General features: G+C 38.8%; 1 protein-coding gene across 1 annotated transcript in view; it reads right to left on the reverse strand.

Moving 5' to 3' along the window:
• Nucleotides 1-328: 328 nt before the first annotated feature.
• Nucleotides 329-12,865, reverse strand: part of epha5 (EPH receptor A5) — a 56,513-nt gene continuing 43,976 nt past the window's right edge. The window contains exons 11-17 of the mRNA XM_083567947.1: nucleotides 12,574-12,759; nucleotides 11,790-11,851; nucleotides 10,198-10,407; nucleotides 9,375-9,524; nucleotides 5,783-5,967; nucleotides 4,254-4,397; nucleotides 329-3,429 (exon numbers count right to left, since the gene is read on the reverse strand). Of these exons, the coding sequence (XP_083424073.1) occupies nucleotides 3,324-3,429; nucleotides 4,254-4,397; nucleotides 5,783-5,967; nucleotides 9,375-9,524; nucleotides 10,198-10,407; nucleotides 11,790-11,851; nucleotides 12,574-12,759 (1,043 nt within the window). The 3' untranslated portion in view covers nucleotides 329-3,323. The remainder of the gene's footprint in view (nucleotides 3,430-4,253; nucleotides 4,398-5,782; nucleotides 5,968-9,374; nucleotides 9,525-10,197; nucleotides 10,408-11,789; nucleotides 11,852-12,573; nucleotides 12,760-12,865) is intronic.

A 12,865-nucleotide genomic window follows, 5' to 3' on the forward strand; every position in this document is an offset into this window, starting at 1 on the left:
TTTATTCACAAAGTGTCTTACAGTTTGCTGGTGCGCAGTACAGGGACGTAAGCACATTCAGACTTTTCTGTGTGGATCAGCAACTTTTGGAAAATGATTGAATAGGTTTTTTTTTTTTTTTTTTTTTTTTTTTGACGCCGTTTCTAAATGTATCCGGATCAGTGTAGACATAGCCTCAGTCACAGACTCTTTCCTCAAACAGCGTAGATTCCTAATAAAACAAAACAAAAATTGAAGAAAACGATCCAAAAAAAAAAAAAATAGTCAAACAAACACAAGTGTAGCTTTTTAGGGTTTCCGAGTATAAAAGACAGATTTAGGCAAGTTAGATTTTCTTTTCGATTTATTAAAAAAAAATAGAAAATTTTATATATTACACTACAAAAGACATGTACACAAACAAAACACACAATAACAAAAGGGAGTAAACAAATTGTCACAAAACAGCAACACATTTTTTTTCCTGTGCTTGTAGATTTTTTTTTTTTTTTTTTTTTTTTTGGAACAATACTGTTCTGAAAATATTTTGTGGCATGTGACAAGCCGGAACGTATTTATGGCGAGAAAATGCATATGAGCAAACCTCACCTCAGCATCATGCATGTTTTATCATTTCTGTTCCATATGAATGTCTCTCCTACGCGCCAGTGTTAATAAAGGAAGACCCGAAAGAACCTCAGGCCTTAAGATGATCAGTGATCAGATGGTGGGATCTGTCTGGCTTTCCTGCAGTTAAAAAAACGCTCACAAATTTCAGTGATACGATCTGATATCTGTTGTTAATGTGAATGGTTGATATTTATTTTGTAATAAAGCAAATCTGTAACATTTATGTCTATATCTTTCAGGGTGGTTGAACATGTAGTGAAGTTCTTCTTTAAAAAAATTGCATGTTTCTGGATTTTTACTGTGCTTCAAAGTCTAACTGGAACCATTTACAGTACATTCCTCAGTCCAAAGTGAGTCCAAATATAAAGAACTTAAAGGTCACTTTAAAAATAGAGAATTGCTCAATTTGTCTTTTATTCTAATAAAACTAGCTGTAATTCAGAATAACACCTTTAATAAAACGCACGACGTAAAAGAAGATGTTTTTTTAAGGTATTTGGCAGACGCACTTAAGGGTTAAGGGCCTTGCTCATGTCCAGCTTGGTGGTATCGGGATTTGAACTGGCGACCTGCTGATCCAGAGTCCAATGCCTGATCCACCACCTCCCTACTGGTTAAAGTGTGGATGTTCAATGCAAATGAAGCGTTGGTGAACAGGTTGCCGAAGGTGCTGACAACAGAAATTGATAATAATAAAAGAATGTTTACGTAATATTTAACATTAGAGTATTTGTATAAATCATTTCTAGCATGTGCTGATATTCAGCGTCCTTCACATCCCTCTCAGCAATCATATCACAAACCTCACCAGTTATGCTCCATTGAAGATTCGAGTGGTTTGTTCTGTCACATTAGTTTAAGTTCATTTCTAGAGCGCTTTTCACAATGCTTTGGAAAATTGTTACTAAGAAAATTCAACCCAGAACATTCAGTTAGCATACGAAATGTTTGATTCCGACGGCTAAATAAACGGAAGCACTTAGAAACGAGATGGAAGATTTAAACAAATAATAGCGACGTGCTTGCTGAGTCTCTGCACTTTATACGAGATGGCGTTCGAGTCAAACCGGGACTTTTTTAAACGGGGTATAAAAATGGATGCCAGCGTCACAATACTACAGTGGCTTGTGTGTCCTATTCCTGATAAGTCGGAGCACATGTTGCGGGCCGGTCCAGAGACAGGAAAGTTAATCAAGATGGTAGAGAGCATTGTTAGTGCGTGCATGGAACAGCGTGTGGTGAAGTTTGTTGTGGCGTAAGGAAGCCGTTAAACCAGCGGATATCAGCGGATGACGAAGTGACAGAGGCTGTCCTCGGATGATGCACTGACGAACCTTTCTAGTTAAACAAGTGTATGAAGGTAGCAAAATAAATGCAGTTTTCACGCCTTGTTCTTTTATCGTATAATCTTAAAAGTACCGGGTCGACTTGAACTCCCATCTTATAATACAAGCTAAACTTCTCACTCTTTGAGCCTGCATGATACTCTTACCTCAACTGACCAGTGCACTCATTAGCACAAAGCACTTAGTAAACATGACCTCATTAATGTATGAATATGCTCATGTAATGCTTTGGTTTGACTACAGTTTCGTCTGGGAAGATCCTCTAAAGTGATTGGAAAACCACGAGTGGCCATAGCGGAGCTGTTTAGACGTACTGATATACAGGGAAAATACAGATTTTCAGTAACGGCTGTTCATAAAGATACTGCGAGCTACTGATTTTATTATTTCTTTTAAATGTATATTTGTATTTGCAACTGCAGACAAAGAGTTGTAAAAGAATATGCCAGGAAAGTCTGGGCAAAATGAAGCGCAATAGAAATCAATCGCACGAAACCACTTGTAGAATCCAGGACATCAAGTGTAAAATAAACCCGCTGTTACTGAAAAGTACTAGGAACATTTCTCGTTTCTATGTCAACATCTTATTACTAATGGTTTCCAGCTAAAACGTTAATGAACCCCAAACATGGATGAATTCGCTTCAGCTAACTGTACACTATTTACATATAAATCATAAAGTTATAACTGGAGCCAAATATTAGTTTTATCGAAGCTTGTACTTTTTTTTTTTGTGTGTTTCCCCCTGGATTAAGACATATACTGTGCAAATGAAAACTGTACACACACACACACACACACACACGGGCGCACACATTTCTTTCAAAAAGAAAATGAAATCGGTATCAAGCTTGAAATCGAATATTGCTTTGTAATACACAGCCGCTCCATCCTTCACCGACTGATATGGTTGAAGCCTTACTGCATGACCTTTCCTCCGAGTGAACATGTGGAATAACATCTGTCGACGTAGGTAGACTGGAGATTTTGTGACTTTCTGGAGGTAATAATATTGTTGCATGAGGTTTTGAAAACAGTGCTATACATTCAGCCCAGAGACTTCCACCAGACTCCTCAGTGGTCCTACCTGGAACCACATGTGCCACACTTTTTCAAACGTTTCATTGCCAACACGTGTGACTCGGCCGTGTCGAGGCCGTCAGGAGGCTGACGGGCTGTGCATAACTATACCCATAACTCTCCGTCCAGCCTTCGAGTCAATCCTCATTTTGTTCCTCAGGAATATCGAGTCCTTTGAGAGTTTATTAATAGTTCCATATTCAATAAATAAGTGTCCCTGGTTTAAAAACAAACAAACAAAAAAGTGCTAGGCTTCTACTGTAGGATCGAGCAGCTCTAAGAGATGCCTCAGACAGGAATAGTGGCATTCGTCATCTGGACTCGCATCTCCTGGATGCTGTTGAGAATCTTTTTCTGGTGCCCAGCCAGAGAGACTCCAACCCTCCTTACGTCTCTGTAAAACAGTCAGTAGAATAATTAAACACCTCGTGAGTGTTAAACAGAACCGCGGTGTGTTATTGCAGGTACGATGTGTCCAAAAAAAAAAAAAAGCAGAAGTGTTTTTAAACCTTCACGCCTGAGCAATTTGCTAAGAATCTTTTTTAGCATGTATTAAAGAACGATATGCCATACAATTTATTTTTAGATAGTCACAGTTAATGTTAGTATTTTATTCACAATAGAAGGTCGAAAACATATCGAGGAGATTTTTAGGAGAAGAGACAGCTTCGAGACGGGGCAATGAAAGTCTGGATAAAGTGAATTTTATTCAAACTAAACTGTAGAAATATTTTGCAACTAATTAGATGCCCAAAATAAACGAATAAGTTTATCCAAATAGTATATTTCTGTTTTACAGTTATTTCATAAAATGTCTACGAGTCTTTTATTTTGTCGACTTCATCGTTTTACCAGCCATTAACAAGTGAGTCTGGTTTTAATAATGCACTCAATTAATAATCATTTAAATCTGGTTCAGACTGGGTTATTGTTTTGGATGGTCATATTTTGTTTGGTCTGTGGGAATAATAGTTTTAAACAAGTTGCAGTTTAGTCTGCATTCACAATGTAATACAGTCTTGATAGAATTGTCACAAAGAAAAAAAGTCATTTCAAAACATCTGCTTTTGATTATAGATGTAAAATTTTGCACATAAGGGTCCAAATCAAATAGAAATCCTGACAAAATAAAATTTTGAATGCCCTTATATTGCATGTTAATGCGCATCACGTAAAACAACCCGCTGGAAAAAAAAATGACAACAGCAGGGAACTTACTCTAAGGTCATCTGAGTGACTACGTCCAGTGATGTGTATCCACTTTCCATGAAAAGCTCGGTGTATCGACCCATTTTTATGGCATCTAACCACTCCCCAACAGAGCTGAACGCACTGCCATGCTCCACTAATAAATTGGACACCCTGTGGAAAAGAAAAAAATGGACTGTTGAACAAATGGATGCATAAATCTAACATTAGCATGCTACAGGAAGACTGTACAGAAAATATGAACACAAGCCTAAGTATAGGCTTCTTGTGCATGCATGGACGCATGTAAATTATGCAAATAATGAAAAATATTGTGTGCACCAAAAGGAACAAACATTAGGGAAATGCACTCTTCAGCACATTCAATATATACATACAGAATTCGCGATTCTTATATCGATGCATAGTCACCTACACGATACGTTGACGATGCATAAGAAGCAGCTACTGATGCAATGCGATACGATTCACCCCTATTACGATGCAGTGTGATTCTATTTCCATTTGATTTAACACAATGCGATTCAGTGCAATACGATTCAATGGAGATAATCTGATGCTCTGCAATTTAATATAGATCTTTTTTTTCTTCGGTTCAGACGGACAGCAAATCATCAATTAATTTGATTGCCTTCTGAGTTCTTACTCATGGCCCTTTCACAAACTCGCAATAAAAAAAAGGAAGATGCAGCTCTACCTCTGCCATGTTAATCTATATTCTATGTGACTCTCAGGACACGCCTCAGGTCATATTCTCGTAGCAGCAGTGGTGCTGAGAAACAGTTTACTACTAATTATATGGAAAAAAAATTGTTTTTTACTGATGCAAATATGTTAAAAACGATACAAGTCCATATCCGATGCACACTTTTTAAATCGATGCATCACATCGCTAACTTTTATGCCGATGCACCGATGCGAATCAGTAAATCTTACTGTCGATAATTTTATATATATTATATATATGATATAGACTATTATTTATTTTCATATACTTTTTTAAAAGTAAATAAGCCCCATCTATTACCATATCTGTAAAGGAGCTGAATTGAAAGATTACAATTAGAACTCTAAATACCTTCGCGCAAAAATCAATCTTATTAAATGTAACCATAATTCCATAAGACAATTACAGAAAACCGATTCCATCGTGTAATAAAAAAAAAAAAAGTACAGAGCGATTCGTAATGCAGAAAATATATTTGATACCACGTAATCACCGTAATTGGAAGTCATTTGTACGCTGTCACTTCCACTTAACTCTGCATTAAATCACGAAATACCGGCGCTTATTTGTTTCAAGTGTCATTAAATCTTGATTTTCTGTGTCAGCCATGTAACAAAAGCTGTTAACGCTGCATTATCGGCATTTTGCAGACACGACGCGGTTTGTCAAAATACCACAATTAGCGTTTATTTGAAACAGAGCTGGACCTTGTGTTTATACAACACTGGGATGAAAGGCTCACGAAGAATCTGAAATAAGAAGCAAAATGAGAGAATGGAACATATTTTTGGTTTAGATGTTGCTTTGGTACCTGTTGGTGGGACTGACTAAGCTGCTTGGGTTGCGGATGAGCTTGTCCAGGAGGCTCACTATCTCATCAAACTTGGGCCTGCTGTTCCTGTCCTTCTGCCAGCAGTCCATCATGAGTTGGTAGAGAGCTGCGGGGCAGTCCATAGGGCTCGGCAGCCTGTAGCTCTCCTCTACGGCCTTTATAACCTAACGTATACAGAAAAATACATTACACACTATAATAATTATTTCTTTTCTGAATGAACCCATATGAATTTATATCAATCAAATTCATGCACATATGACATTTTGGAAAGACCTATAAAATTTACAGAAGGTCACAAAAGTATTGGGACGCCCGACTTTTCCAGTCATATGTGGTTCTTTCCAAGACTGTGTGGAGGCACACAATGGTATGCATGACCCAATCCTGTTGCAGCATGACCATGACCCTGTGCACAAAGTCAGCTGAAGATATGGGTTGGAGTAGAAGATCCTCCTGCTATAGAGCTCTGACCTCGACATTATTGAACACCTAACATCAGGCCTACTCAACTCATCTACATCAGTATCTGACTTTAATAACACCCTTGTGGCTGAATGAGCACAAATCTCCACAAAATCTAGTGGAACATCTTCCCAGAAGAGTGCTGGTCATTATAACAGCAAATATGGATCAGCACATGAGAAAAAGCACATGGTCAGGTGTTGGATCAAGTCTTGCTCAGACAAAGTAAATGTAAACTTGCGGACACCTGGTTATAAGTACGGTATGTGCTTTTTGAACATCACGTTCCACATTTAGTACCAATTTACTCTTCTAATTCCCTCCACTCTTCTGGGAAGACGTTCTAGAGAAGATGTTCATCAGTCACAAGTGTGTTAGTAAAGTCAGGTACTGATGTAGGTGAGAACGTGAGGAGGCCTGGGGTGCAGTCAGTGTTCACATTCATTCCAAAAGTGTTCAGTAGGGATGAGATAAGAGCTCTATAGCAGGCCACTCAAGATCTCCCTATCCAAACCATGTAAAGCAGATCTTCATAGAGCTCACTTTGCACAAGGGCAGGTTTCGGTTTCCACATTTTATTATACCTCATCCAAAGATGTCCTATACAATCTTGTGTCTTCGGCTTAGTGGTAACAGTTTAGAGAAGAACCACATATGGCAGGAAAGTTCAGGTGTCCTAATTCTTTTGTCCAATATATATATATATATATATATATAATCTGTATTTAGTTTGGAAGGGAAAAAAAAGGAAAAGTGCTTTTTGAATCTCTTAAGCGTTAAGTGGTTCGATGAAAAGTGATGTTTGTTCAAGCTACCAGGATTGAGATCCAGCGCACATAGTTAGATTGAAAGGTTTGCTGACATGTTCTTTGTTTATTTGAGCTTGAGAAGCCTACAACAGCTAAAATCTCACTGCTGCACTGGGCGAGATGCCAAACTCTCATCTCTCTCTTCGCCTCCAACAAAATTCTCTCACTACGCTGGCGAAAAGAGAGAAGCCAAAAACAGAGCAGCTTAGAAACCAATCCCCAGCAGCAATGTCTAGCTGAAGAAGAAAAAAGGAAAGAGCTAGAGCAAGTGTGAGAAAAGACAGAGAGAGAGAGTGAGAGATATAGGGAGAGGAGAGGAGACAGGGTGGGAGCAAGGGGAGAGGGAGTTGAGTACAGCAGAGCGAGGAAGATCTGAGGCAGCTCTCATGAAGGCCTTAAATAAAACATCAAATAACTTTCTCTTTCCCAAGCGTGTGAAACAGATTAATGATGGAGAAGAGAGGAGTATCTGAGGCGCGAATGAAGTTGTCACTGGCAGGCTAGGAGGGGAGAAAAAAGGTCAGCTCTGCTTGACAACATCATGACTTGAAATTGAACCTCCTTTTGGGACCTTCTCTGAAAACTTCTGCATTGTGTCCTTCTTTTCAAAACTACTCACACAAACACACAATTCTGACATGACATGACCATCATGTAAAAGAGAATGACAGTGGAAACTGCACTGCAGTGGAACAGACAACGATAATTAATTATCAGACCAATTAAAAACAATCCCCCATCAACCACTCAGTGATCGACGCAGCTGCGTGCAAGTTTCTGCAGAAGCATTAAAAATGGATCTCTAATTCCAAACAGATTCGAAACACCTCAAGCAAAGTTCACCGAGTTCACTGCAGTCAGAACTCCAGCACAATTCAGAGAACATTTTCAAAGATGCCCTGCATCCCTGAATGTACTTTTCATAGACTGGCAGCCTTTTGAGCTTCCCACTGGGTGTTCGACTATTGAATATCACAACCCCTTTAACCACTTGCCATTGTTGTCAAACCCACTCCCGTCCCCTCTAACCGTGCTCAATAACGTCAGCTGAGTCCACTTTTTCACTGCTATCCACACAAGACCCCATTTTTCAGCCGCATCTTAAACACTATTCACACACACACAGTTTAAATGGTTCGGGATGACAATTACGTTACGGCATCTCCAGGGTGAAGGGATAATTTGTAGTCAGTTCTCACCAAAGACATTGGCACACGATTCATCATAAACTAAAATGACTCGCATTTTTTACTTTTTAACCAAAATACACCTTGTCTATGTTTATTGCAAATGATCAGGAAACCAATAACCTGCATGTTGTTGTATTTGCGCCGGGTTTTAAGTGTGTTTCTGTGCATGCAGTTTAGAACATATGTCAAGATTATTTAAAAATACAACACTAGCTATTAGGGGCGTACGAAAATATCGGTGCACGGGAGTATCGCGATTATTTTGTTTGGCGATACTGTTCGAAAAATTATTATTATTTATTTAATTTTTTTTTACAAGATTTGTGGCACTCGTTTCGTTTTGAGTTTATATCCCGACCGCTAGATAGATAGCAGTCTTCTTATCTCTAAACAGTGACAGAAAGTACTAGCATAAGCGCACGCCACAAATGTTAGCATTAATATCCAAAAGTTTCCTACTGTAAAAACAATTATGGGTATAACTTGTGCTGGCACAGGTTTCATGGTATGGGTAGGTTTAAGGGATTAGGGTTAGCAGTGCCGTTGTAGATGTATGTAATGTAAATGCTAATTCCACTGTGTTCTGGTTAAACATATTTTTTTAGCTATGGTGGTGTGTTCTTAACGACAGCTTTCCAAAAATATTTCTAAAATAATGAAAATCCCAATACATCTCCTTGTTTCCAGCATCGCAAGGTATCGCAAAATATCGTATCACAACCCCTGTATCGTGATATGTCTCGTGGAGTCAGATTCTCGCCGATACACATCCTTGCTAGTTACACTGCATAAGACCTGATCTTAGACCTGATTCCACAAAAGGTCTGCTTTCAAGGATTTCAATTCCCTTTTGACACAAACAGGAATTTAAATGTATTTTGACGAATTGAATATTCCATATGCATATTTAAGAGGCTGCAGAACAGCTTTCTACAGCAATAAATCAATGTTTAAATGTATCGATTATACAATAAGTGAATGGATTAATATCATATAATATTAAATCGTATATATTTATTTTCCGCAATGGAAAATCGCGTAACTGTATTAGGGATAAACTGTGCATGCCATTAAAAGCTTTACAGAACACCAATGTATTGAACTTACATCTTGATTGCTCATCTCCCAGTAGGGTCTTTCACCGTATGACATCACCTCCCACATGACGATTCCGTAGCTCCACACGTCGCTGGCGGAGGTGAACTTCCTGTAAGAGATAGCCTCCGGTGCTGTCCATCGGATGGGAATCTTCCCTCCCTATATAGCAAACAGAGCAAAGTCAGAGCATCACAATCAAACCTTGATGAACGCGTCTCACTTTCTATTCACAGCTGGCAAAAAACGAGCATGTCGAGCTGGTGAATACGGGAAGGGGAAGAACGCGAGACATGGACGTCTGCCATTCTGGAGCTCTCAGAACCTATTACTGAAGTGCATCTTAATTTGCTGCTCCTTAGTCTGCTCGCACACAAACAAACACACACACACACACACACACACACACACACACACACACACACACACACACAAACGTGACATGCCAAGGTGGAAAAGGGAAATAATAATCAGCTGAATTACAGCTGCTGACACTGAGATACTAATTATCTCTTTCAAAGCGAGAATCCTTCAGTTCTGTGTTATTAACGACAAATTCCGTCTGGAGCTCTTCCGTACGTCTGAGCTGGATTCAATACAATCACAGCAAAAGGCAAAATCCACCTAATAGTATTACGTCCTCCTAACATTATAATGCTGTCAGAGAAATGGTGAGCTGCAGCTCAGTACAGGCTACAGACAGAACACGGAAAAGCAAGTGCCATCGAGCAGGAGTGTGCTAGAGGCTGTTCTGCGCTGACAGAAATGGATGTGGGGTGCTGGTTAATGGCAGCGGGGTCAGCCGGTTAGCGGGATAGTGCAAGTCAGCACGTACGCGGGTGGTGTAGGCCGCCTCCGGGTCGTCTTCTAGCACTCGAGACAGGCCGAAGTCGGACACCTTACACACCAGGTTGCTGTTGACCAAGATGTTGCGGGCGGCCAGGTCGCGGTGCACGTAGCCCATGTCAGAGAGGTAGCGCATGCCCGAGGCAATGCCACGCAGCATGCCAACCAGCTGGATCACCGTGAACTGCCCATCATTCTTCTGCAGGGGGAGACAGGAGATTATTTGACATGAATTGGAGAGAAAAAACTTGCAAAAAACCAGACCAATATGCATTGAAAAAAGGGTTCTGATCAATTTTTATTATTCAACCAAATTTAACGCAGAGTTTTTTAACTCACTATACATTATTTGGACAAAAGCAGTGGGACACCTGAACTTTCCTGACATATATCTGCCACAAACTGCCCCATGGAGATATGGTTTACATGGTTTGGAGAGGAAGATCTGAAGTGGCTTGCTATAGAGATCCAACCCCCTACTGAATACCTTTGGGAAGAAATGGAAATCTGACTGCACCAAAAACCTCCACAAGCGCACTCCAGAATCTAGAGGAACATCTTCCCAGAATAGTGGAGGAAATTCTAAGAGCAAATTGGGGCTAAATGTGGAATGCGATATTTAAAAAGCACATACCGTACTTTTGATCAGGTGTCCACAAACTTTAGTCAATATAGTGTATGACATATCACAAGATGGTGCATTATATGGTGCATTGTCTCAGTACATTCTACTAAACACTTAAATACAATCAAAATTGTCAACAAATGATGCATGTTTTAGTCTTTCTTTTGAAATATATTTCAGTTTACATGATGTAATATATTTTCATGATGTACTTTATGTCTTACGAAGGCCTCTAGATCAGAAGTTCCTAAACCATGGGGTCGTGACCCATTACCAGGTTGTGACTCAATACCAGGCCGTGGAAGACTTGCTTCTGAAAAGTTACATGGAAGATGTCAATAGATATGACGCTGAATTGTGCGTTTTCCCCTCACCAAATTTGGATCCTCAATTCACTTCAATAAAATTTTGTTTGTGTTGCGCTTTTAACAATTGTCTCAAAGCAGTTTTGTAGAGTTAAAGCAGGAATGTATTCTTCCATTCCTTATAATTGTAAGCTTGTCCCTAATGAGTGAGCCAATGGAGACGGTGGAAAGGATAAAGAGAGCTACAGCTGCTATAAAGCTCTTATAGTCACATGACAAATCATGATTATAGCCTGCCATAAATAAATTCATAATTCCAAGCGATCATATAGCTATTAGTCACAAATTCATGTTATATGATTAAACACCAGCTACAGACTTCTACAATCTCTGGAAATCTTGTCATAGCAGAGACATATTACAGACGCCCACACAATAACTGATGGACAAAAGATTCTTCATTGAAAAAAAAAACCTACCCTTTACAAAAAAAAAAAAGTTTATGAAAAAAGTGTCAGGAACACGACCCCAGTTTGAACTTAAAACACCTATAACAAGAGATTTCGAAATACTACAGCCATAAGATACAGAGAAAAAAAATCATCCTCATTTTAAAGAGCATTTATAGTAAAAGAAACGAGAAACACACACCTTTAAAAAGGTGTCAAGAGACCCGTTCTCCATATACTCCGTAATGATCATCACCGGTTTGCCTTAAAGGAGTAGAGACAATAAAGCATATGCATTATTATACCATAATAGATGAAAAACTAATTTTACTATTACAACCACAATTAAAAAAAATAATAATTTTGAATTTGATGGCTACAACATGTCTAAAAAAAAAAAAAAGTTGGGACAGGGCCGTCTTTACAACTGTGCAACATCACGCCTTCTGTCCGGACACATCTGGGAACTGAGGAGACAAGTTGCTAAAGTTTTGGGAGAGGAATGTTGCCCCATATTTGTCTGATACTGGATTCTAGCTGCTTAACAGTTCTGGGTCTTCTTTGTTGTATTTTTTGTTTCATGATGTGCCAAATGCTTTCAAATGGTAAAAGGTCCAGGCTGCAGACAGGTCAGTTTAGAACCTGGATTCTTTATTTGTAGACAATTTTTCACAGATTGGTGAAGCTCTGCCCATTATTACTTCTGAGAGACTCTGAGTCTCTAAGATACAGTATTTATACCTAATATATATATTTTTTTTTTTCAGAAGTTTTCTATGCTCGATTGTAAATAAAATATGGAATTAAGAGATTTGTATTCAGTTTCTACATACACACTGTGTCCTAACTTTTTTGGAATTTGGGTTATAGAAAAAAAAAAATAAAAAAAAAAATAATATATATATATATATATATATATATATATATATATATATATATATATATATATATATATATTATACTGATTAATATGCAAACACACTTACTTTTAGTGACCACACCCTCTAGGTGGATGATGTTAGGGTGATCAAACTGGCCCATGATGCTGGCCTCACCCAGGAAGTCTCGTCTCTGCTTCTCAGTGTAGCCTGCTTTCAGTGTTTTAATAGCCACCACAATCTCTCTTTTCCCTGGCAGTCTTAATGGCCCACTACACACCTCTCCAAACTCACCTGACAAACAGGATACAGACATGAGCGAAGACACAAACACGGGGAGGGAAGGATGAGAATGGCTTATCAAGTTAACAGGCATTTTTTACATTGGAAGAAAATATGA

Source organism: Silurus aristotelis, assembly GCF_946808225.1.
Source record: "Silurus aristotelis genome assembly, chromosome: 18".
Taxonomy (NCBI): domain Eukaryota; kingdom Metazoa; phylum Chordata; class Actinopteri; order Siluriformes; family Siluridae; genus Silurus; species Silurus aristotelis.